The sequence below is a fragment of the Tamandua tetradactyla genome, chromosome 9 (genome assembly GCF_023851605.1).
Source record: "Tamandua tetradactyla isolate mTamTet1 chromosome 9, mTamTet1.pri, whole genome shotgun sequence".
Lineage (NCBI taxonomy): Eukaryota > Metazoa > Chordata > Mammalia > Pilosa > Myrmecophagidae > Tamandua > Tamandua tetradactyla.
The window spans coordinates 35439262-35467231 of record NC_135335.1 but is presented as its reverse complement, the minus strand read 5'-3'; the positions used below and the strand labels follow the sequence as shown (position 1 = coordinate 35467231).

Below are 27970 nucleotides of genomic sequence, written 5' to 3'. Positions count from 1 at the left end.
CATTTTTAAAATAAAACTTTGAAGAACAGGATGATTAATTGAAATAAAGCTCAACTCTCACACCTCTTTCCAAACTAGTTTCTGTATCAGCTAAAAAAGAGAGCTCAGTACTGAATCAAGAAGGGGACTGGTGACTACCAAAGTGTACTCATAAAATCAGTACCTTCTTAAAAGAGTGCTTTGCTTATTTACTTATTTTTTTTTAATTGTAAGTTTGCTTTCTTTAGATTAAAAGATGTTTTCCCCCGAAAGCTGTATACATGAAACCTGCTTTTCAATCAGAACTCTGTAAAAACTGATTCTTGAGCCTCCTCATGATTGCTTTTCACATACTTCATTAAATAGGCTAATTTCTTAACACAATCACTCATTTTAACATTTTCATGTGGGTGTTGGTTATTTAACTATTCTGTGGTACTTTCCCCCAGTTTAATATTAAAATTTGTTGAAGTACTGATTCCAAAGACCAATAAGAATTTCTCATCTTGGTCCACAAGCTGCTAGATTAATTGCTAATTACATAAGCACTTCCTATCAACTATTATCTCTCTTTCATGAACATCCTTCTGAAAATTAAATGAGGAAACTAAAACTTCCCCCAAATTCACACACAACAGCTCCAGTTTCAAAGGAACAAAACCCAAGGTTGCCAGTGCAGTCAGCCTTAAACCTTTGTGTCTGTCAGATGAAAGAACAAAAGGCAGCGTTTCCTCCCCCCACCTCTCTCCTTAGCACTGGAAGAACGAAGGATTGACCAAAACAGTTCAAGAGGAAAGGAAAGCATCTGGAAGCTAGTGCGAGTTCCCCCTAAACAAACACACAAAACTATCAAACTTACCCACCTTGGATAGCTGCCTTCTGAGGCTAAAGCGCTGAACCATGGTCACCCTGAGTATCTCAGACAAAGCAATCCACAGGAGAAAGGATTTTCTGAAAAGAGCTTCTTAGAAAAGTCGATGGCAAAACATTTTGAAGTCTGTCATAGACGTCGAAAGAATTTTCTTGGGAGCCGCAGCAAACTTGGAGCCACTTCATTGTTCTATCATGAGATACTGCAAAGCCTACGTCTGAGAGGGCGGGAAGGATGGAGGGAGGAAGGGAGGGGCAGAATCCTGGAGCTGCTTTGCCTAGTGCCAAGCTACTCTAGCATTTCCTGTGAGTCAGCTGTGAGGGGTCCAAACAGCGGACCACCCCTTCCCTTTCCACCAAATCATTAGCCAAGGATGCCACTGTGGTGACACCTGAGACTCATGGGGGACAGATTTGATGTGTGGGTCTGTGTAGGAGAAGGGGTAGTAGCACACTCTGTTAGAAAGCATCTGCTTCAAGTAGAAAACCAGGAACTGTAACAATTCCTCCCAACCAAATCCCTCCCCATGGAGGACGTCCCCTACATAAAGCAACACCCTCTTCTCAACCACCGCCTCAGGTAATAAGCTGAGTTAAATGGTGTGAATAAAAGAAGGTGGCAATAAGGAAGACCCTGACAGTACAAGCTGTCGGCTCAGAGAAGGAAACTCCTCCCAGCTGGGTTCAGCAGCTGTAAAGCTTTGTCTAACATAATTGGCCAAGCTTTTCCTCTTATTCACAGGGAGGAGTCCAGCATCAGGAATGTATGTCAGGTGCAGAGAGGCATACTCAGATGGTGACTTCAACTTCATTACAAAGTTAAACAAATCAAAGCTATTGCTTGACCTAATTACCCATGCTCTCTCTTGTTGGAATGTGATTTTTTTTAAATGCACACACAAAACAAACAAAAAGAACAGCTCAGAGCAAACAGATACAGGTATGGAAAAGGATGCAGGAATGGAAAATGTGAGGGCAGTCCCAAAGATGAAAAAAAAACAAACAACATTTTGCTAGGTGGTATATAGAAAAAAGTACAATCAATGCAAGCTGAAGTCTATAGTCAACAGTAACTCTGCAATATGCTTCCAATAAAGGTAACCAAATGTCAACAGGCAGGGGTTGGGGATTGGGATAGGAGTACGGATTATTTGTGGAAGAAAAAGAAATGTCTTCAGATAGATTATGGTGGCGAACAGATGTCTATACATGTAGGCTGGATTGTATGATGTGTGAATAAAACTATTTTAAAAATGAACAGAGAAACAGGTGCTAGAGAAAATGTATAGAAAGAGATAGATGGTCCTATTCACTGTTGATAAGGAAGTTGAGAGGTGAAGCCCCTCTGGAGGGCAGTGTGGTGGTTCCACAGAAGTCTAGGGGTGAATATGCCATATGATCCTGAAACTCCGCTGCTCAGTATGTACCTAGAGGGGCTGAGTGTGGGGACACGAATGGATATTTGCACACTGGTGTCTCTGGCAGCAGTGCTTGTGTCCACAATGAATGGAGGTGGCCTAAAGATACAACGATGAAGAATGGAAGGGGGAACTATGATGTATACACACAATGGACTACTGAGTGGCCACAAAAAGGAATGAAGTTGTGAGGCATGCAACTAGATGAATGGACCTTAAGAGCTGTATGTTGAATGAAATGTCAGGAACAAAAAGACAAATATTATCATGCCTCAATCATATGGACTAACTATAATAAAAAATCTCAGTGAATTGAAGTTGAGAGCATGGGCTATCGTTGCGGCCTATTGCAAAGGGTTCTAGATTGTAAGCTCTTACAGCAATCACATATATTCAGGTGTTAACTGTTATTCCTAAATTCGGAGATACTGAGCTGTTTGTTTATAAACTGGTTGTTCCCAGAAACTTCGGGTATTTATATGACACCTGAGACTCAGAGTTAGAACTCTGAAGCTATGAAAGTCAGCAGTACCCCATACAGGAAATGTTGAAAAAGTGATCAGACATAGAGTAGAGATATAAATGAAGCTGATATAGATAGGACTAAGGTATATCAAAAGACTGGGTAAAGGATGAGATTATCCATATTTTAAAATTTCAACTTCTGTGTGAGAATAAAGGAAGGGAGAGCTGTTTATTTGGTGCAAAATTTATATTTTGGGTAGTGCATTTCCTAATTTAACTTGTATGGTCAGTTAAGTTGAACACCGTAAGCACATGATATCTTGAATAGGGCATGAAATTTTGTTGGTTTGTCCAGGTTAGTGTGATACCCTGATAAATCCCAGAGTGTTTGGACAGTGAATAAAGAAGGATTTGCAAAGTTCCCTTGAAGGAATGGGGAGAAAAGGGGAAATATTCACCTTCCCCATTTGGAGAATTTCTGATGTTCTCACAAGCAGTGGGGACAACCAAATCAATAGGCCAAGCCCTGGATCTTGGGGTTTGCCCCTGTGAAACTTACCCTGGAAAGGATAGGCTAAGCCTACTTAAAATTAGGCCTAAGAGTCACCCCCAGAGACCCTCTCTTGTTGCTCAGATGTGGCCTCTCTCTCAGCCAACATGGCAAGCGAACTCACTGCCCTCTCCCCACCCCCACCATGTGCGACATGACTCCTGGGGTGTAAATCTCCCTGGCAACATGGGACAGAAATTCTGGGGTGAGCTGGGCCCTGGCATCAAGGGATTGAGAAAACATTCTCAACGAAAAGGGAGAAGAGAGAAATGAGACAAAATAAAGTGTCAGTGGCTGAGAGATTTCAAACAGAGTTGAGAGGTTATCCTGGAGGTTATTCTTATGCATTACATAGATACCCCTCTTTAGTTTAAGGTACATCAGCCTGGCTAGAGGGAAGTACCTGAAACTATAGAGCTGTGTTCCAGTAGCCAGGTTTCTTGAAGATGATTGTATAATCATCTTATAATGTTACTGTGTGACTGTGAAAACCTTGTCTCTGATGCTCCTTTTATCTAGGATATGAACAGAAGAGTCAAAAATATGGATAAAAAATAAATAATGGGGGAACAAAGGTTAAAATAAATTGAGTAATTGAAATACTAGTGGTCAATGAGAGGGAGGAGTAAGGAATATGGTATAAATTTTTTCTTTTTCCTTTTTATTTCTTTTCCTGGAGTGATACAAATGTTCAAAAAAATGATCATGGTGATGAATACACAAGTATGTGATGATATTGTCAGTTAAATATAATTAACACCAATGAATTATATATCTGAATGTGATTAAAAGGGCGGAAATTCTGGGTTGTATATATATTACTAAATAAAACTTAAAAAAAAAAAAGATCAGAGTTTGCCAAAGGTTCAGAGGGAGGAATGGACAAACAAGGTGGAGTACAGGGAATTTTTAGGGCAATGAAACTGTTCAGTATAATGCTGTAATGGTGAATACATAACATGATGCATTCCTTAAAACTCACTGAACTACATAACTATGTAACACAAAGAATGAATCCTAATGTAAACTAAGGTATCAATATTGGTTTATGAATTGTAGCACATGTACCATGTTAATGCAAGCTGTAAATAATATGGGGGACTGTGTGAGGGAAGAGGGCTATATGGAAACTCTGTTACTCTCTAATCAATTTTTCTGTAAACCTAAAATTGCTCTAAAAAAGTCTATTTGTTAAAAAAAATTATTATATCTACAGCTATGATTCAAAGTGAAGACTTCTTTATATCTAATTCAGAGTTTGCAATGTAACTTAATATTTAAACTAAGTGATAGAAATTGAATTCCAAATAGAAAGTAGCTGATAGAGAACATAAGTTCTATAGGTTTCTGTCTTTTAAATGGTAGGAGTACTAGTACCTCCATTTTTCCCCTTGAGAGAATTAAAGAGTGCTCTGAGACCTTTCTTCTGGGATTCTAGGAAGAATTAATGAAATGGAAATAATGAAGTTCCTTACAGAAAGACATACTGTCTTAAACGTGAGATGCTTCTGATTTTAACAAAGCAACTAGAATACCAGATCATTGCTATAAAACTCTATCCTCAAAACAAACCTGAAAAGAGGAAGAAAGAAGGAATTAGAAAAAATGTCAAAAGTCTATGATGGACAAGAAACCTACAACCTCCAGATGGATCTCTGGACCAGATAAGTCCTGAAACTTAGAGGAGCCTTCCCTAGAATTACAAAATGCAGGTCCCTGAATTACAATGCACTCTACTAATGCAAATCTTGCATTGCAAGAAATAAGTTTATTCAAAAATTTGACATTTTCTAAAAATTAGAAAAATTACCCAATAGAAAAACGGGTACTAGATATGAAAAGCAATTCAGAGAAAAGGAAACCCACATGGCCATCCTAAAAGATACCACTAATTAAGAAAATGCAAATTAATCAACGAAATGTAAAATTAAACATGATGCTATTTCCACATCCATGAGGTTGGCAAAAAATTACATCTGGCAAAGATGCAAAGCTGTGGGAACTTTTGTACACTGCCAGTTAAAGCGTTAATTGGTTAGCCACTTTGGGGAACAAATCAGCAGTATTTAATCAAGTTGAGGATGACATTATTCAACTAAGAATACCCAAGAGTTTCTCTTGCACATGCACATATGGAGATGTGTACAAGAATTTCGTAGCAGCACTATTCTAGGGGGGGAACACAACCTAAATGTCCGTTGAGAGGGAAATAAATTATATTTAAATAAAGCAATGTTATATGGCAATGAAAATGGATGAATTTCACAAACCTCTTGAGTACACTGTATTTATATAAGAGTTTTGTTCCTGGATTAATATATATATATATAATAAAAAATAAAAAGAAATGCATGGGGCATCAAATGTATGACAGTGATTACCTCTGAGGAGGGAAGATGTACTAGTCAGGGAGGGGTACACAGGGACTTCTTTGTATCTGTAATGTTTTATTTCTTAATGTAGATAGCAAATCAGTGGGTATTTGCTATATTATCCTTCATGTATGTCTGAAATACCTTATAATGCATTTGTTAGCCCTAAGGGGAAAAAAACATAGGCCCCAAAACATTAACCTCTATTTCATTTATATCATACCTATCATACCTTTTATTTTTTAAAAAAGCTCAAAATACATTTACTCCAGTATTAAAAAATACTAGTAAACATAATCACTAATTCTCTCTGAAATACTGTTCAATGAGACACGGGTTAAGTTGAAGAAAGGAATGTATATACTTTAACTCAGGTCTATACAAGCTACTTTCATTCATGCTGTATCTTTAAAAAGCTGGACTTCATATTAAGTTTATTAACAGAGTCAAGCAGAATACATTATGCTTGTTTTGTCACTCCATGGATTATTCAAATTTGCTCCTAAAGACAATCAGTGGTATAGTACATTAAGTTTAAGAAAATGATTACCTTAGAGCAGTGGTGATCAAACTTTACCATGCACAAAAATCATGGAGGGCAAGTTATGAAACAGAATTCTAGGCCCCAACACTGGTGAGTTTCTGATTCAATATATGAGAAGTATCAAAAATTTGAATTTCTATTAAATTATCAGGTGATGCTCATACTGCTGGCTCCAGGAACACACTCAGAGAATCACTGCCTTAGATATTAGAGAATACCTTTTAGTAAAACCACCCAATGTTCTCAAAATTTTTAATTTCTGATCTCTGAGTTTAATTTAGATTCAAAGTCTAAATATAGGTATAATCTAGTTTATGGAATTCCCTTCTTAGGGCTGACGTGAGTGGCTAATTTGTTGAGCTTTAGGACACTGTGAAATAAGTTTTGCTACTATTGGAATTTGCATTTTAAAAGAAATTTAACTGCAAAAACATTTTTAGTAAGCAAATTCTTGGAGACAGAAGTAGACGAGAAGTACAAAGACTAGGGGTAAAGGATGTGAGAAGCTATTGCTGGGTACAAAGTTTCTGTTTTGGGTAATGAAAGGTTTTTGTAATGAATGGTTTGATGGTGTAGCACAACATTGTAAATGTAATTAATGCCACTTAGTTGTACACTTAAAAATGGTTAAAATGGCTAATTTAATATTATGTTAACACAAATAAATTTTTTAGGAACTTTAATATGAAGAGTGCTCTTGAGTGAAAGATCAAGCACATAAATATTAGAATCTTTAAAAAAAAATCAATATATCTGATTCTTACCAGTCAAACATTATTATTGATCGTCTCTTTAAAATAATTTATTTGACTTAGGCAACCAACATATCCAAACAATATAAGCTAGCAAGTAAGCTTTGAGAACCTTTTAGAGTCTCAAATAATACTTGTTGCTTGGAACCCAGTGCTTTTATTTCTCCACGTGATGCATTTTCGCCATGAAGACAATAATTTGAGAATGACCCTGTCTAGAGCTTTACTACTCAAAATGCAGACCACACACAAAAAAATGTAGACCACAGACCAGCAGCATGAACATCATCTGAGGGGCTATCAGAAAAGGAGTCTCGGTTTTAACTCTGGACTTAATTAGAATCTGCATCTCAGCATCTTCAGGAGATTCTTATGCATATTTAAGTTTGAGAATAATTTTCTTGTTGTTCTAGAAGTAATAGTTCTGGATCAAGATCTGAAAGGTTTCCAATCCATTTCCAGATATCACAGGAGTTCTAAGGAACTACAGTAAACAAAACCAAGTACATTCCACTGACCCACTGAAGAAAAGTGTTCTAAACAAAATACATAAAACCAAACTTGTAGTTTAAGAGTCAAAAGTTTCCTATCACACAAATTTATCAGTCTTTCCAAGAATTTGGTGCTGTCTAAAAGAACTTTCTGCAAATGACAGACATGGTATATATCTCATGCAATATGGTAGCCATTAGTGGTTATTGAGCACTTGAAGTGTGGTTAGCGTAAATGAGGAACTGAAATTCTTGTTTATTTAATTTTAATTAAATTAAATGATAAAATGAATAAAAATATAATTTTATTTATCTAAAGTTATACCTGTACAGTGGTATCCGACATAGTTTAGGTATACATCTAAAATATTTTTAGTATTACCCAATTAAAAGATGTCTTTTTTAATTATTTATTTATCAGGTACTTTAAATTTCCTGCATGCTGTTGGTAATTCAAGGAATTTACTTGTTTTATTACGGTAACATATAATTTTCCATTTTAATAATTAAAATAGATATTAAGATAATACATACTATTAATAATTTATAATTATAATTTATAATTATTATTGTTAATAATATTATAGATATTAAGTTAAGTAATAATTCCTCCTTCCCCTGCCACCCTGAGTAACCTCTAATATACTTGCTGTTTCCAAAAATTTGCTTATTCTTGATATTTCACATAAGTGGAATCATACAATTATTTGTCCTTTTATGTTTGGCTTATTTCACTTAACATAATATTTTCAAGGTTTATCCATGTTGCAGCATAGATCACAACTTCATTCCTTTTTATAGCTGAATAATATTCCACTGTAAGTAACTATTATACATACAACACTGGTTGTTTCCACCTTTTTGGCCATTGTGAATAATGCTGCTATGAATAATGGTGTACAAGCATCTGTTTAAGCCTCTGCTTTTAGTTCTTTTGGATATTGGAATTGCTGGTAATTGGTCATATGGTAATTCTATCAACTTTTGAGGAACTATCAAACTGTATTCCACAGTAGGGCTGCACCATTTTACATTAAAAAAATAGTATTTTGCATTTGTGGCTCAATTTAAAAGAATGAGGGTAAGAAAAAAGTATTGTCTTGATTTTTATTGATTCCTCTATCATTATTTCTTTCAGCTATATTAGAAAGGAAAATATATAATCCATTTAAACTTATTTCTTTGTTTCATGATTATTTCCTAGATTAAAAGAAGTCCAATTCAAACATAACTTAAAGTTAGGCCAGATTGTTCGGTTTTTTTGGTCTAAGTCATCAGAAAAATTTACGGTAGTGTCTCACTAATTCTGATTTATTAGTTGTCAAAATTACTCAATAAAGTTCAACAACCTGCACTCAGTGAATTAATATTTGAAAGTTTAGCTGGATTTCCTTATATTAGACCAATCATTCAACTTCCAATTATAAAAATACTAATGTGCACACTATTTAACCACTCTAAGCTAGTTTTCTCAACTGGCAAATGTAGATATTACTAATTGCATGAAGTTAGCATGAGGATTAAGTGAACTGTTTCTTAAAGTTCCTATATAAATGCCTGGCACATGGTAAGTCTTCAGTAGAATTTGTTCTATGTTCCCTTAAGATTCAAAGAGACAATTAAATTTCCTTTTTTAGATCATTTCAGAATGAGCTGATTTCATCTTATATAGCAATTTTATTTCGACGGCATCTTCTCACAAGAGTGTACTCAAATAAAATGACCACTTTTATCATATTTATAGCTTTTTTATTACTAAGGGCACTTTTATGATTTATTAATTCACTTAACATTTATACAGTATATACTATTTAGCAGGCACTATCCACCACAATCCTACTAAATGTTCTAGATCATGCACCCTTTTAGACTCTTTCAAAAGCTATAGATGCAGTTCTTGGAAAAGTGCATGAATAGAAATATACATTATTTTGGATCAGTTTCAAATGGTTCATGGAACCCCTAAAACTCATCCTTGGGCCCCATACTAAGAACTCTCATTCCAGATATGACTAAAGTAGAGCTGAATCACTAAGTGGTCTCCTTTTCTGCTTTCCACCATAGATAGGCACCAAGTTCTTAGTAAACATGAGAAACAAAAAAAAGCTTGTCTTTGCTATCTTGGCCCAACACCCAATACTTTTTTCCTTTCATGTCTGCCAAATATCCTACTTCCAAAACCACAAGTGGCCTTTATGTATATTTTTAGTTTGTTTTTAAAATCTTCTAGGTTTCTCTTCATTATTATTATAGGAAAAATAAAAAAATATTATTTTATTCTCCTTTATCATCTATAGGCCTACTTTAGAGATAACATTAATATTTATCTTTCTGTTTCTCTATACGCAAATAAGTATATATTTTTACAAAAATTAAACCATACTACGTTGTAATTTGCTTTTTCACTAAAAAAAAAAAATCACAAATATTTTGGATGAATGCTTATGAAATGCAAATAATTACCTCAATTTGTCTGGTTTCTACATTCAAAACATTTGTTCATCCCTAAGAATTCTAGTTCTTCATTCTTAGAATTCTATATAAACATATTTTAAAAACAAATAAGTCTTTTTTTTCAGGGTTTTTTTTTTTTTGGCATGGGCAGGCTCCGGAATCAAACTAGGGACTCTGGCGTGGCAGGTAAGAATTCTGTCATTGACTTCCGGAGATGATGGCAGCTTAGTAAGACGTGCGGGTCTTAGTTCCTCCTCCAGAACAGCAACTAAAGAAACAGAAACAATACGAAACAGCTCCCGGAGCCACGACAGAGACCAAAAAGACAGCATACCCCATTCTGGAACGGCTGAATGGGCAGGGAGAATCCGAAGCGGTGAGATACCCGAGGGGTGCGCGCTTTCCCGGGCCGGGGCGGCTGGCGACTGGGGTCCCTTCCACACACGTGGCTTCCCGGTCCGACTGGGAATGTTGGATAGCAGGGCCCTACCGCCACGCTTGGCGTCTCGGGCCAGCTGGGCAATTTGGACCGGCACTCCCCCAAGCCGTGGTGGCCGGCGACCCCCCCTCCATGCGCAGTTTCCCGGGCCGACTGCAAGATTCGGATTGGCAAGTTAAAGGAGCCACAGCATCTTTTACTGGTGGGACCCGCAGACAGACAAGCGCCACGAGCGCCACCTACTGGGCAGGAAAAGAAATACAGAGCCCAGAGATTTCACAGAAAAACCTTTCAACCAACCGGGTCCCACACCCAGAGAAATCTGATCAAATGCCCAGACACCAGCAGAAAATAATGGATGACGCTCGGAAAATTGAAGATATGGCCCAGTCAAAGGAACAAACCAACAGTTCAAATGAGATACAGGAGCTGAGACAACTAATGCTGAATATACGAACAGAAATGGAAAAACTCTTCAAAAACCAAATCAATAAATTGAGGGAGGACATGAAGAAGACATGGGCTGAACAAAAAGAAGAAATAGAAAATCTGAAAAAACAAATCACAGAACTTATGGGAGTGAAGGACAAAGAAGAAAAAATGGAAAAAACAATGGATACCTACAATGGTAGATCGAAAGAGACAGAAGCTACAATTAGTGAACTGGAGGATGGAACATCTGAATCCCAAAAAGAAACAGAAACTATAGGGAAAAGAATGGAAAAACTTGAGCAGGGGATCAGGGAACTGAATGACAATATGAAGCGCACAAATATACGTGTTGTGGGTGTCCCAGAAGGAGAAGAGAAGGGAAAAGGAGGAGAAAAACTAATGGAAGAAATTATCACTGAAAACTTCCCAACTCTTATGAAAGACCTAAAATTACAGATCCAAGAAGTGCAGCGCACCCCAAAGAGAATAGACCCAAATAGGCGTTCTCCAAGACACTTACTAGTTAGAATGTCAGAGGTCAAAGAGAAAGAGAGGATCTTGAAAGCAGCAAGAGAAAAACAATCTGTCACATACAAGGGAAACCCAATAAGACTATGTGTAGATTTCTCAGCAGAAACCATGGAAGCTAGAAGACAGTGGGATGATATATTTAAATTACTAAAAGAGAAAAACTGCCAACCAAGACTTCTATATCCAGCAAAATTGTCCTTCAAAAATGAGGGAGAAATTAAAACATTTATAGACAAAAAGTCACTAAGAGAATTTGTGACCAAGAGACCAGCTCTGCAAGAAATACTAAAGGGAGCACTAGAGTCAGATATGAAAAGACAAAAGAGAGAGGTATGGAGTAAAGTGTAGAAAGAAGGAAAATCAGATATGATATATATAATACAAAAGCCAAAATGGTAGAGGAAAATATTATCCAAACAGTAATAACACTAAAAGGTAATGGACTGAATTCCCCAATCAAAAGACATAGAATGGCAGAATGGATTACGACCCAGCAATACCACTGCTAGGTATCTACTCAGCAAAGACACAGACGGACATTTGCACACCAGTGTTTATAGCAGCATTATTTACAATTGCAAAGAGATGGAAACAGCCAAAATGTCCATCAACAGATGAGTGGCTAAACAAACTGTGGTGTATACCTACGATGGAATATTATGCAGCTTTAAGACAGACTAAACTTATGAAGCATGTAATAACATGGATGAACCTAGAGAACATTATGCTGAGTGAGTCTAGCCAAAAACTAAAGGACAAATACTGTATGGTCCCACTGATGTGAACTGACATTCGAGAATCAACTTGGAATATATCATTGGTAACAGAGACCAGCAGGAGTTAGAAACAGGGTAAGATAATGGGTAATTGGAGCTGAAGGGATACAGACTGTGCAACAGGACTAGATATAAAAACTCAAAAATGGACAGCACAATAATACCTAATTGTAATGTAACTATGTTAAAACACTGAATGAAGCTGCACCTGAACTATAATTTTTTGTTTGTTTGTATCTTTTGTTTTTGTTTTTTTTCTTTTTCCTTTATATATATATATATTTTTTTTTATTATTATTATTATTTTAATTTTCTTCTCTATATTAACATTCTATATCTTTTTCTGCTGTTTTGCTAGTTCTTTTCCTAAATCGATGCAAATGTACTAAGAAATGATGATCATACATCTATGTGATGATACTAAGAATTACTGAGTGCATATGTAGAATGGAATGATTTCTAAATGTTGTGTTAATTTCTTTTCTTTTTTTTAATTAATAAAAAAAAAAGAATTCTGTCACTGAGCCTGCTGCACTGCCCAAAAATAAATTAATCATAAAACTACATACTAGAGAATATCAAGTAATTCAAATTACACTTTTATAGAGAAGGAAATTGAAGTTCAAAGAAGTTTTCCGATGTGCTCAAAATCAGAATCAGTATTAGTTTTGAAAAGAGAATTGAAAATGCCCATTTTTCACTGCAGTTCTTTTGCCATTACATCTTACTTTCTTCTATTTTTAATAATTTAAAATGTAGTAGGAAAGAAGAGTTTAAGTCACTTCAGCAGTAAACTTCTTTGTAAATTGAGTAATAATTACATTTTTAAAACTTGAGCTTTTATACTTTATGAGTGAGTTTTTTAAAAGCTCTGCACACTTGCAATATGGTTATAGCTCCTTCCCTTAACTTTAGTGCCTATTCTTGCAAGGAGAGTTATTTTTCAAATATTACTGTGGGTTTTAACCAGTTTCCTTTGATGATCCAGAAGTAATAATACCAGGTATTAGGTGATTGATAAAACTGTAAACCTTTAACAGGCTTTCATCTTGCAATACACCTCATGTCAGAAAGCCTCCTTTCACTCATGCACTCAACAAGCACTTACAAATCAGACATTCAGCTAGGTAAGGAATGAAACATTCCTTCACTTAAGAAGCTCACCATCTAGTAAGAAAATAGAAACAATTGTCATACAAATGTGGTAAATGGTATAACAGCAGCAATATTAGCAGAGACTGTGGTGGCACAAAGAAGGGAGTGATTAACTTTGATTGCATAGGACAGGCAGGTCTGAAAAGTCAATGTCATTTCTGCTTCTTCTTAACTCACAGCACTCTCTGGACAACTGATCAAGTACTGTGATAGTACCTGTACTTCTGTATTTTCTACATAGCTCCTGTAGTGTTATCTGATTTTTCATGCATCAAGGGTGTCTTCTGATACCCTCTGTATCTCAGTTTCACAGTGTGTTACACATTCTAGACATTTAATTATGATTTGTGGAATGCCCTGAAAACCTTAAAAGAAAATATGGTCTTGTCTGTTAGGATTAATATATAATTTTTTTACTATTTTATTTTTTTATCTCACTATAAAAGATAAGACAAACTTTAAAGTTGGGATATCACTGTTTTAGATTTCATTTACTCTATTTGTCAACATGAAACTTACAAAGGACAAAACAGCATGCCTTTTTCAAGTCCAAAACAGTACATCAGTGATTTGCTTTTATTTACATACCTTAAAAGGAAAAACAAATTATTTGGTAAAATTTCTACTTCAAAAAGTGATATTGAGGAGAGTTTTGGCATTAACACTAAGCTCATTTTAAATTGTCACTGACATGGATCTTGTGGTGTTTTACCACTGTACATTAAATCTATAAATGAGCTTAAGAATAAAATATTTAATTATAGGGAGAAAAAGTGATGCTAATTCTATTTCACTGAACTATTTCCAAGTAGTACTATATTACTGTTCTGTAAAAATTTTATTTGTAATAAACCTTTAAGGAAAATTAATCCTTTTCTTTCATTATTAAATTATATTATTATGTTATTACTAGTTATTAACTTACAACAGCATTTCCCCTCTCACTTTATTTTATGGAAGAATTCAATTCTAATTTACTATGAGAATCTTCTAATACAACAACTTAATAATACAAATAAAGATACTTTTAGACTCAACACAACAAAAAATGCACTTGTTGAGTTCCTACTATGCCAGGTAGAAAGAATAATGGGTTTTTCCTTTCAAAGAATTGTCAATACATGAGCTTAAGCAATTTGCTTAACTTTACAGGGTCTAAAGTCCTGTTTTAGTTGTGAATGAGATAGTTTCATATAGTGCTGGTTTTCTTATTTTACTCACTATGCAAATTATTCAATCAAGTCAGACAACCACAATTCCACATATCTTACTTGGTTTCTTCAACTGTTAAAAATATAAGTTATACTTGTTTCACTAGCTGGCTGTGAAAGTTAACTAAGTTAATGAAGATAACTCAATAAATATTAGTTCCCTACTCTAATTTCTATCAGTTGGCTATATGGCTTCAGTTTCCTACACTGTTCTTCAACTTACCATATCATTCTTCTTTTCCCTTATGTTTGACAATATACAGGGAATACATTGTCCCTTATATTCCACGATTTTTATTTTGTTTCATTAAGCCCTGTTTCTTTTTCTTGAATCTAGGCATTAAGCTCACCTAATAGATATCTTTTTTTCCAGAAGAATGGTTCTCAAAATAACAGGTCATTTTCTCAACATAGAAATGAAGAGTTTTAACAGTGATGTGTTACTACAGAGCTTTAAAGACCCATTACAAAAATAAAAAAACTTATTGTCAAGAACCCTTATAAACAAACAAACATCTACTTTCTGATTTGTTTTTATAACCTTATTACTCATAATCACACAATATTAGAAAATATTCATTCAAAAATAATCACCCTAGTCCTCATTTAAATTGCATTTCTCATACATGGCATTTTTAAAATGGCAATAATTACTACATTACAAATATCTACAATACTAAATGAAATAATTATACATCTGAGGTTTTGTTCTCAGCTGTGCCCCATGCAAATGTCTGCAATGTGTACAGCTTGCTAAACATGAGCATTACTATACTCAGAAAGACAAAGGAACAACTTATAATTACAGAAACACATCTAGCAATGAAAAAATGAGAACACTGCCAAAAAAAAGATCCCCTTGAAATCAAGTAAAAAGAAATGATGTGGAACCCTTAAGATTGCTTGGCTGTGAAGAAATGGGGTTTTGCAAATTGTTGCTCTGCCCTGGATCAGTTTCTGTAAAATCACTTTTTAGACTTTACTCTGCACACTTTCAAATATGCTGCTCTTATCGTTCACGTTGCCTCCCTTGCTCTTTCTGTCAGTCTGATCTGCGGACAGTTTGAAGTTGGAAGCTGCTGGAGAGGTAAGTTCACCACAGTCCTGTTCTCTCAATTTGGGGATGGCTGCTCCATCTGCTTCCACCTCTCTCACTGATGTTTCTGGTGAGGTTGGGGTTTCTGTCAAGGCTTCTTGTCCTCAGTAATCATGGTTAGTAACTGCTACTGCTGAAGTGCCATAATTTTCTGTAGCTCCCGAGCTGGTTCCCAGGGATTTGGAAATGACCTTTACCTTATGTAAACTTGGTTTGTAATGCTTCTTTTTAGGTTTAACTTTAGTATTGTGTTTTAAGAAAAACTCCTACGACTCTTTGACTTTCACTGATTGGATCTTTCTTGTGATTTAAAAAAATTCAGCCCATTTTGTCTTTTTGCTTCTAACCCAGAAGATAGCAGAGATGCCAACAATTAAATTCATCAGATATTTCAGGACAAATAAAGCCAATTCTGGTCAAGCTTCTGTTTTTACCTGATAAAGGAATGGGATATGGTACTGACAACGATGGTGAGAGACCACATTATCTCCGAGGTACCTGCTCACTGTTCATAGACGTAGCATCCAAGAAGTGACATTAATGGTATGAGATACAGGCCACTGAAGACTCCTATTGGAATCATAACCTTCTTTAGCTTTCTTGGTTTCAGCCATCAAGTTGTATAACTTGTCGGACGTGATTTAAGGAAATAATACCAGCTAAAAGAAGAAAGAGACCAACGAACATGCTAGATTCAAGGAATTCACAACTTCATTTTCTTCCTGCAGCTAAGAACCAAGTAATGGTAAGAATCACCCACCATACCATGCCAGCCATTGTGAAAACAATATGAAAACATAAACAAAACAGTAAAAGCCTTATTTTGAGAGTCTAGAGCAACGGAGTCACCAAGTCCTAGCTTCTCATTTGCCTTATTCCAGGCTGTGCAATCACCTAGCAAAAACCCAATGAAGTACATGAGAGATACAATGTAAAAAACAGAGTAGTATATAATTGGTCTCCCTGGGTATCTATCTAAATCTTTTAACATCAATTAAAAGTCAGAAACGTGAACAGAGTTATACAAAGACAAAATCCTGAAACTATCCCAACAAAACTTATTACAAACTCTAGCTTATTACTTAAAAAAAAAAAAAAAAAAAAAAAAGATCCAAAGACCACATACGTCTGGGTAGCAGACCCAAGAAAGAGTTGTTGCAGATTGTAGGTCTTCCTATCCAGGGGACCCTTTCAGCATTATGAAATGTCATTCTTTATCTCCAGTGAAACGTCTTCCCTTAAAATCTAGCTTATCTGATACGATCTTTCTTTTGGTTAGTTTTTGCATGTCATTATCTTTTCCCATCCTTTTACTTCCATCTTGTTCTTTGTTTTCAGTTTTTCTACCTTTCTTTTTTTCTTGCTTCTTTTTATTATTTTATTACTCCATTTTATCTCCTTTATTCACTTCTCATATATTTGTGCTACTCTTTTAATGTTACCCTGCAAATTACAATATACACTCTTGACTTTTTCTATCTTAAATTAATACCATTACTGTATTTCAAACAATGCAAGACCTTTACTACAATTTATCCTCACCATTTTGGCTACTTCCATAATCTTTTAAACTTCATAACACTCACCTTATCATTTTAAAGCTCACTAACCTAAGAAAATACACAAGAAAATTATATACAGAGTAATCAGAATAAAATAATACTATTTCAGTTAAATCGCTATTTGCTGAAATCCTCTGCAGATCAGTAGCTTAGCAGCCAGGTACTTAGAAAATGTGTGCTAGTGTACAAATTTACAAGGCACAGTGTGCCTAACTGGTACTCCAAGGAATTAAGGACCTCCAATATCAGTAGTCTGGCAGTTCCAGAGCACCAGAGGGACCCTAATGCAGCTTTAGAAGCTAGTGCTTGGGGACCTCAAATCTCTCCCTTAGCACAAGAACCCCCTTATATATCATCCTTTTCTCTTACTGGATTGTCTCCAACAATGCCGTAGAAAGAATTCCTACATTGGATAGAAGGGTCTGTAAAATAAGTGGTAATTAAGCTGTTACGGTCCCTAGATTCTATTACACTGAATCATATAAAATTGCCATTTTTGTAGGTCAAAATTGCTGAAATATTGGCAATTTCATATTGTTCAAAATATCATTTAAGCATTAGAGCTAAGGCGAAGGGTTTAGTTATACATAATTTGGATCTCCTTTACCCAAATCAAAATCTGTAAGACTTCATATTCAGGTACCCCTAGCCATATATATTACAAATAAGGAAACAACCAGCAGTCTGTCAATATGTATCATCAAACAATATCCAGAGTAATAATGACATATAACATAGTTTCAATGGTCTAAGAGATTAAGAACAAACTCAGGGACCATGAATTCTAGTTATAATTCTACTTTGTCAAGCAAGCTTGAATAAATCTACTTTTTCAATGTTTACGAAGTGAATATAACAAGCAAGAATAATCCAACTCAGAGATACTGAAAGAAATTAGTAGTTAGTAAAGCACTTGGCAAAAACATACTCCTAAATTGATGACTTTTTTTTGCATGTTTTTATATTCTTTTTTTTGACATGCCTTATTCACACACCTTACACTCCATCCAAAGTGTACAATCAATGGCTCTTGGTACAATCGCAGAGTTATTCATTCACCATCACAATCAATTTGAGAACATTCTCATTGCGCTGAGAAAAAAAAATTCCGTACACCTTATGTCCCAATATTATTTCATGATGACTTTTTATATATGGTAATGATTTATCCTTGATTCTGGAAGTAAAGAATTTAAAACATACAAATGTTGCATGTTTCCATTATATTATACAATACAAATATTGTATGTTTCCATTATATTGTAACATTAGAATATATGCTTAAAATAGGTAAAGAGAACTTTTAAAGTAGAATTAGCAAAATGTTTGCTATTGTACACTACTTTCCATCCCTCCAAATAGGTCTAAAATCTATAGATTTAAACTATTTCTGATATTTACTGTCACATGGGAAGATATTAGACAGGCCTGCTTGTCCACAGAACAAAGACATTCTCAAATATTCAAAGGCTTGATTTTCAAAAATCAAGTTTTAAAAAGATGATTCTGGTTCCGGCTTAACGATGTGCGCATTTTAGTTCGTCCTCCAGAACAGCTACTAAATAACCAGAAACAGTACAGAACAGCTCCTGGGGCCACGTCAGTGATCGGACACACAGTGTACTCCAGTTTGTACCAGCTGGACCGGCTGCGAGCCCCCACCAGCACTGTGAGTTCCAAAAGCAGCGGTGGTCAGCACTCTTCCCCCACAGGCTGCTTCCCAGAGGGGAAAGGAACGAGACTTTACCAGCAGCAGGGGCTAAGTACAATCAAATGCCAATTGTGGAATTAATTGACATTTCTGACTACTAAAAATTGGCCCCCAGCTTAGGTGAACCTGGTCAAAGCAGAGGTTGCTCATTTTTGTCCCAGCGCCAAGGGGGCAGGGCTGATGGAAAAAGGGGGAAAAAAAAAAAGAAGGAAACAGAGGTTTTTGTGGCTGTGTTTCTACAAAGGCTTGACTGCCTTTGGATACAGCGGCAGAACTTCTCAGGCTGCAACTACCCTAGGCAGAGTCAGAAACGAGCTTGTTTGGGGGCTTGTCCGGAGCCTGTGCCTTCCCCAGGGGAGAAGTGAAGCCCAATTCAGGTGGAATCCCTCCCTCAAGGAATTCAGACACCAGGGCTTGGCAATTAGAAGCCATTAAAACCAGCCTACAACCTCTCCTCTGTCTCCACCATGCCCACAGCCAAAGTTAAAGGTACCACATCACCTTATGCTGGTGGGACCTGGAGGCTGACAAGTACCACATACTGGGCAGGATAAGAAAAACAGAGTCCAGAGACTTCACAAGAAAGTCTTTCAACCTGCTGGGTCTCACCCTCAGGGAAAACCAACGCAGGTGACTCTTTCCTCCTGATAGGAGGCCAGTTTGGTCTGGGAAAATCTGACTGGGGTCTATAATACCTAAGTAGACCCTCCTAAGGGGGTGGGGGGGAGGCACCATACAAGCAGGGCAAGAAATAAGAAAACAAGAACTGAAAATTTCTCCTCTGTTAAACAAAACTTAAGCTAGAGGTCCAGATAAAGCTGTCCAAGAACAGATAGACAACAAATTCATCCAGCAAGAAAACCCTAGGTACAAGAAGTGAAAGCAATCTCCAGAATAAACTAATTAAGGTAATTAAATGCCTAGGCGCCAGCAAAAAATAACAAATCACACTAGGAAAATTGAATGGCCCAGTCAAAGGACCAAACCAACAATTCAAATGACATTTAGGAGCTGAAATAATTAATTCAGAATATACGAACAGACATGGAAAACCTCATCAAAAACCAAATCAATGAATTGAGGGAGGATATAAAGCAGGCAAGGTATGAACAAAAAGAAGAAATGGAAAGTCTGAAAAAATAAATCACAGAACTTATGGGAATGAAAGGCAAGGTAGAAGAGATGAAAAAAACAATGGAAACCTACAATGGTAGATTTCGAGAGACAGAACATAGGATTAGTGAACTGGAGGATGGAACAGCTGAAATCCAGCAAGAAAAAGATGATTCTGTCTACCACAATCCAGACCAGTGAAAAGGAACAATGCTCATATTTAGCTATACAGAAAACAAAACTTGAGACAGAAGATGACTACAAAAGTGGTTTTCCGATAGGAATGGTATTTTCACTGGTGACAAGAAACATAGATTCTTCATCTTTCCTACCTCACAGTATTGTCTCCCTATATTTCAGAAGGCTCTGCATGCACTTAAAAAAAGGAGGGGGGATTACCCTGGAGTGTAATCAGTAGAAGAGAATTTATTGGCTCATAGTTTCAGAGGCTAGAAGGCTTGTTTCCTCCACAGGTCAGTATCTTATGGCTGCTGTCACTCTTTGGGATTCCTTGGCTTTTTCGTCACATGGCAACGTATGAGTCTTCCTTTCTTTTCCAAATTCCACTGACTTTCAGCTTCTTGTTTCTCCCCATGGCTTCTCTCTCTCTGTCCAATTTCTTTACATATAAATACTTCATCCATATTTGACTAAGGCTCACCCTCATTTACTTTAAGCACATTTTCATAACATCTTCAAAGGTCCTATTTACAAATTTCATACCCATAGGATCTGAATAAGAACATGTTTTTCTGGGGTACATAATTCCAAGATACCACTTTATTTAAAATAGGAAAGAAAATAGCAACATAGTGTGTTATTTAGAAAATATTTAAATTCCAGAATAGATAGTTAAAAAAACATAAAAAATGGTTGCTGGAGAAAAGTGGGAAACGGAATAGAGACTTCCAGTTGTATATTAGAACCCTGCAGTACTCTGTTGCACTTTTTGACACTTTATGTGATGAACATCAAAATTAGAATAACTATCTTGTGTTAGATACACTGAAGAGAACACTTATTTCTGAGAGCTTTTGGAATCTGGACAATGGTAGTTAATAAGCCTATAGAAACTCCTTCACAAAAAGTAAAATTTAGAATAGATTCACAAAACAAGTAGAATGTTTTATACTCCTAGTGGGTGGGGAAAGCAAGGAGATGACTTTTAAATTCTTTGTTTCAACAATTCACTTAAGACTAAGAACATGCACACATATCTGAAATAATATTAACTTCGTTGTTCCATTTGTTCTCATAGCTTATTCTTGTCCTAAGATCACAACTTAGTCTTCCTTTGTCAGAATGCTTTTCAGAGCTTCCAGCTGTGATTTCAAAATTAGTACAAGGACAATACAGAATTGTAAAGCTACAGAGAATGAATAGTAAGAGAAACAAACAGAAAGAAAAAAAACCCACAAGAATACAAGGAGAAAGAGATAAAGATAGTATCTGTAGATAAAAAACATACTTAAAACATTCAAAATACATAAGCAAGTCTTTTGATATTTTCCACAAAAATCAATGCCTTTTGCAGAGATTTTTTCCCCAGTTCTAATGGTAGCTAATTCTTTTTTTAACTTGGCTTTTATGACACCCATTAATATACTAAAATATAATACTTAATAAAGTTAGTCTAGATGTGAAAAAGTTACTTATTGTTTTATATTATTTAATTTTATTTAGTGAAACACTAGTGCTACGAACCCTCACAATGATGAAAACAAATGTAAAAGTCAAACTTCTATTGGATTGCTATAATAATCTACACATCTCAGCATCCTAACACCACAAAAGATGCTGACACAGAACTACAAGCAAACCACAAGGGACAACTTCAGTTGACTACGAGAGTGGTGTGAGATGCTCCAGGATGATATACCTCTACAGAATCTTTGAACAATTAATAAAAACTGGCAGAGCTATCTTTCTCAAAACTCCAGGAAAGCGTTAAATGTTTGCAGTAACTGGGTGAGTTCTGAATCAAGAAAATGGAAGCTTAAAAAGAGTAGAAGATGACTCCACCCCATTAAGAATAACAGTGAAATGTTTCAGGGCTCTACTCCCCTGAAGCTTTGAGCTAACAGCAAGAACTCGCAAAAACATCTTTTAAAAAGCTAAAGAAAAGCTCCAGAAAACAGTTATAGGATTGAAGTAAAAAAGGCAAGTGCCAAATCTATAATAAGACCACTTAAAAGTGGTAGGATCTCATGGTATCCTGGCTGATTCCTCCTCCATCCCCTCATTGGCTCAGCATGGAACTAGGCAGGCCATGATCCCAATGTGAAAAACACTGTCCTCTGTCGAAGGGGGAGAAAAGTAGTCCCGCTACACATATTGGGAGCATATATGTTTACCCAAACTGACTGGTGGTGGCCTAAGGGACTCACTGTCCCATAACTTGCCCTGCACATGGAAGGCAGCTCAGAGAGCTCTCCTACAGAACTTTGTGGGAGGGCTGTCAAATCGTGCTGCCTGGGGCAACTGGTTGCCAAGTGCAGAACACAAAGTACAGCGCCCAGTGAGTGAGGAAACTTTCCAGGAAAGAGGGGACATTCCTACCCATATAAATGGGGAAATTCATAGAACCAGATTACAAGTGTGGTTAACAGCACTGAATTATATATTTGAACATATTACTAGAATATTTGAATTTTTACTAGCATAAAAAGTTTAAAAGAAGCCATAGGACTGTACAACACATACAGTGAATTCTAATATACACTATGGACTATAATTAATAGTATAATACAATAACATGTTTCATCAATTGTAACAAAGGTATACATTAATGCAAAGTGTTAATGGAAAAACTGCATGTGTGAGGGAGTATAAGAGAAGACTATTTTTTTTTTTCCTGTAAACCTACAACTTCTCTAATTTTCTAGAAAAAATACAAGGGGCACATATTACAAAACAGTATGTAGATCCAAGGAGGATAATTATACTGGGTAATTATATTGTGGCCTAAATTCTCCTCAGTTATAATCGGGTCATGGAATCTTTAATTCCCACTCCGGTAATGTTAAACTTTTGACAATGGAAAATAGCCTGATTCATCTTTATGTGAAGAAACTTAAGTAAGGTTACACTATTTGTGCAAATATTCTTGAGAAGAATATATTAATCTAACAAATATTTATCTCTTTAAACTTCATTTGATTTTTATATTTGGTATAACTTATCACAAACTATATATATACAGTAATTATGTTTCCAAGGAACACGGAAAATGGAAGGCCAACTATCAAAGAAATGCTTCAAGTCATAACAATCACATTTATAAGAACAAAATTAGGTAGATGCTTTCTTCAGTTTTTTTTTTCATCATGAAGTAGATAATTAAGATAACAGTCCCAAGGAGTAGGAAACCTAGATACTAACTGTTCTTTTACCTAGAAGAACACATAGTTGTGCACACAACCAATTTATGGTTGCTGAAAACAAGTTGAATCTTTTGAAAAGCCTTTGATGAGATTAAACCAGAAAGCAAAGTTTCAGGTATTCTAGTCTTATGCAGTGGTAAAGTGGTTATTTAATGTGTATCAGCTTAGCTGCATAACTTATTATGAGATTGGTATTAATAAACCAAGATATGCTCCCTAAAAATCTGTTTGTTCTAATAAGTTTCCATTTCATTAAAGTTCTAGAAAACATTTTACACAAAGCATCCATGTGAGATTATACTGATCTTTAGTTTCACTGATGCACTACTGAATTGTTAAGCTTCTTATAAAGAAATGCTCAGAAACAAACAAAAACAAATCAGAATTAGGACTATTTTCCACTTCTATGGATATTCATTTTGGATTTTCTATATTTTTAAAAGAAACAACGCTGCTGAAATGGAAATCTCTGGCATTCATTAATGCCAGACTGTCCATGTTAAAAAAAAAAAAAACACCTCAAGCTTTGGTGATTCCTAGCACACAATTCTCTTAGCATACAATTAACTAGTAAAGAAGGGCTGTTGCCTCTGTGTTAACAATGAGAAAGAATATGAAATTACATAAACCAGGAAAGAAGAAAACACCACACAACAGAAAATTCAAGCAGATACTCTGTAGCACTGTAGTCACATTCACAATACTCAAATAAAGATATTTATACTCAAGAGGTTGTAAATTTATTGCTGGTTTATCTCTGCATTCTGGATTTCACAAAACCACTCACCTTTTTGACCAGCAAAAGATAGGTAGGGGTGGAGGGGTAGAGATTGGAGAGCTGGAGTTTTTGTGTTTTAAGGTTTTGTGTTTTAAACAAATAAAACATTAAGATATCATTCCATTCTACACATATAATCAGTAATTCTTAATATCATCACATAGCTGCATATTCATCATTTCTTAGAACATTTGCATCGATTTAGAAAAAGAAATAAAAAGACAACAGAAAAAGAATTAAAGAGAAAAAAAGATTATATATACCATATCCCTTACCCCTCGCTTTCATTTATCACTAGCATTTCAAACTAAATTTATTTTAACATTTGTTCCCCCTATTATTTATTTTTATTTCATATGTTCTACTCTTCTGTTGATATGGTAGATAAAAGGAGCAGGTGATGCAATTTTTAATGCAATTTTACTGAAATATATTATATATTCATGTACCATATAATCACCCAAAGTATATATCAGTGGCTCACAGTATCATCATATGATTGTGCATTCATCACAAACAATTTTTGAATATTTCATTTCTCAAAAAAAGTAAAAATAATAAAAATTTAAAAAGAACACCCAAGACATCCCATACCCCTCATTCCCCCTATTATTAATTTATTTTTTGCCTTTATTTTCTTACTTACCTGCCCATACACTGGATAAAGGGAATGTGAGTCACAAGGTTTTAACAATCACATGGTCACTCCGTAAAACCTATACAATTATACAATCATCTTTAAGAATCAAGGCTACTATAATACAGTTCAACAATTCAGGTATTTTCCACTAGCTACTCCAATACACCAAAAACTGAAAAGGGATATCTATATACCTCAAAGAATAACCACCAGAATGGACTCTTGACTCTATTTGAAATCTCTCAGCCACTAAAACTTCATTTTGTTTCATTTCTCTTCCTTTTTTTTGGTCAAGAATGCTTTCTCAATCCCACGACGCCAGGTTGCTTTACACTCCCCCACAGAAGAGTCAGGTCCCTATAGGGGAGGAGGGCAGTGAGTTCACCTGTGGAACTGGCTTAGAGAGAGGCCACATCTTAGCAACAAAAGAGGTTTTCTGGGGATGATTCTTAGGCATTATTATAAGTAGGCTTAGTTTCTTCTTTGCAGAAATAAGTTTCACAAGGGCAAGTCCCAAGATCGAGGGCCATCAAAGTGGCAGTCCTAAATGCCTGAGAAAATACCAGGTCTTCTCCAGGTGGGAAGTTTAGTATTTCCGTATTTTCCCCCAAGTCTCTCAAGGGGAATTTGCAAATACTTTTTCATCTTCTGCCCAGATTACTCTGGGGTGCATTGGGGCATCACACCAACCTATACAAACCAACAAGATTTCACTCCCTATTCAAGTTTTCACGTAATTACAGTGTTCAAATAAGCTGTCCATACAAGTTAAATGTGATAGAGTGCAACCGAAAATATAAATTTTGTACCAAATAAACATCTCCTTCCTTTGGTTTCACACAAAAGTTGAAATTTCAAAACATAGTCAATATCATCTTTTACCCTTTAGTCTGTTTTGCCTTAGTCCTAATCAGTTCAGCATCTTGCATTTCTCTAACTGAAGTCTGATCTCTTTTTCAGCTTTTTAAACAGTTGCTTGTATGGAGTAATGCTGACTTTCAAAGCTGCAGAACTCTAGCTCTGAGTGTCAAGCACCATACAGATACCCGAAGTTCCAGGGAACAACCAGGTATACACAAAGAGCTCAGCATCTCAAAATTTAGAAATAACAGTTACAACTCCAGAATAGATGTGGCTGCTTAGGAGCTTACAGACTTTACATTAGACTTTCCCCTGATAACCTAAGCTTTCAAATTCAATTCTCAGAGTTTGCACATTATAGTTAGTCCATATTAGTGAGGTGTTACAGTATTTGTCTGGTGTTATAGTATTTGTCTTTTTGTTTTCAGCTTATTTCACTCAACATGTAGTCCTCAAGATTCATTAATATAGTTGTATGCCTCACAACTTCACTCCTTCTTGCAGCCACTCAATACTTCATTACATATATATATATATATATATATACACCACATTTTCCCCTTCCGTTCCTCAGTCGACATACTCTTAAGCCACCTCCATCCACTGCAAAATGTGAACACTGCCACCATAAACACCACTATGCTGTCCATTTGTGTCCCCGCTTTCAGTTCCTCCAAGTATACACCTCACAATGGGGTTACAGGATCATACAACAACCGCACACCTAGCCTCCTATTGAGCCACCACATTGCCTTCCAGAGGGACTGCATTACCCCTACTTCCCTACCAACCAGCGAACAGGTACGTCTCTCTTCAGGCTTTCTCCAGCACTTGTATCTCCCTGTTCATTTTTAAACAGATTTATTCATACACCATACAATCCAACCTAAGTAAACAATCAATGGTTCCCAGTGTAATAACAGCCATGAACATGATGAAATTTTGAGTTTGAAAAATGAAGCTATTCAATTTTTAATACAGAATAGATTCTTCTCAGTGAAATAATACTTACACATGTTAGAGGGAATTTAACAAATTGAAAATGGTACTGTACACACAAAAGAAACTGTTTATCCCTTCTAAGCTAGTTTGCTTTTTTTTTTCCTTTTGGTACGATGAAGCAGAATAAGTAAAAAAAGCCCTTGTTGGAGATGGAAATCATGATATTTCAAAAGAAGACTGTAAAAAGGAGTTCTGAACAGAAAGTTTGGATGAGGAAGCTCAACAATATCCCAATGTATTATTCTTGAGCCAGGTGTCATATGCACCCTAACTGTCCCACAATTTTTAGATTTTAAGTGCTAACTGTACATTTCTATTTATGGTCACAGAATCTCAGAGACTATCAAAAATTGTTTAGTCCGGGGCGGGCCACGGTGGCTCAGCGGGCAAGGTGCTTGCCTGCTATGCCGGAGGACCTCGGTTCGATTCCCGGCCCCAGCCCATGTAACAGAAACGGAGAAACAGAATACAATGAAACAAGAAAATGTTTAAAAAATGTTTCCCTTTCTTCCTTCCTTCCTTCCTTCTATCCTTCCTTCCTTCTCTCTGTCTTTCCTAAAATAAAAAAAAAAAAAAAAAAAAAAAAAAAAAATTGTTTAGTCCAATTCTCTACTGATAAAATGGACTGTCCTACAACATGTATGATATGTGGTTCTTCAGTCTCTTCCCAGTGGTGTCCTGGTTAGAAAATCACTCTAAGGCAATCTACCTCAACCCTAGACATTTCTGTTGTAATATTTCTTCTTATATTGTATTAGTACCATATTCCTATGTCAATTATAAATGACCTTCATGTTATTAAAAAGTTCTTTAGAAGGGAATTATTCTAATTTTAATTTTTGGTCTAAATACAGGGCATATGATAATAGGTGGTATATGGGAAAAGGTACAATCAGTGTAAGCTAGGGTCTATAGTCAACAGTAACACAGTAATATGCTTCCACTGAATGTACAAAGGCATTATGCCAAAACTAAATGTCAGCAGGCAGGGGGATTGGGAAAAGGGTATAGATATTTGTGGAAGAAAAGGAAATGTCTTCAGAGAGAGTATGGTGGCAGAGGGATGTCTATACACTTAGGATGGATTGTATGATATGTGAATAAAACTGTTTAAAAATGAACAGAGAGATGGCAGGCCACAGTGGCTCAGCAGGCAGAGTTCTCGCCTGCCATACCAGCATCCCAGGTTCAATTTCAGGTGCCTGTCCATGCAAAAAAAGAAAGAACAGAGAGAAAAATAAGCTTTTTCATGATGAACTGTATTAAAATAACACTAGGGAATCATTACAAGCATTTTATTCTTACTGCTTCGTATCTAAAAATGATGACTAGAGTTTTAAAATGTAGTAACATAAGAAACCAAACAGGGAAGTATCAAAAACAGC

General features: G+C 35.8%; 1 protein-coding gene and 1 pseudogene across 18 annotated transcripts in view; both read right to left on the bottom strand.

Moving 5' to 3' along the window:
• TMCC1 (transmembrane and coiled-coil domain family 1) overlaps positions 1-27970 on the bottom strand; it is a 390104-nt gene that overhangs the window by 173302 nt on the left and 188832 nt on the right. Inside the window, exon 1 of one of the 18 annotated variants that reach the window (XM_077116473.1) lies at positions 843-10642. The exons of the other annotated variants lie outside the window; for them this stretch is intronic. Within the exon in view, the coding sequence (XP_076972588.1) occupies positions 843-881 (39 nt within the window). The 5' untranslated portion in view covers positions 882-10642. Of the gene's footprint in view, positions 1-842; positions 10643-27970 lie in introns of those variants that run through there. 18 annotated transcript variants of the gene reach the window in all.
• On the bottom strand, positions 11889-26940 carry LOC143646972 (frizzled-6 pseudogene; annotated as a pseudogene).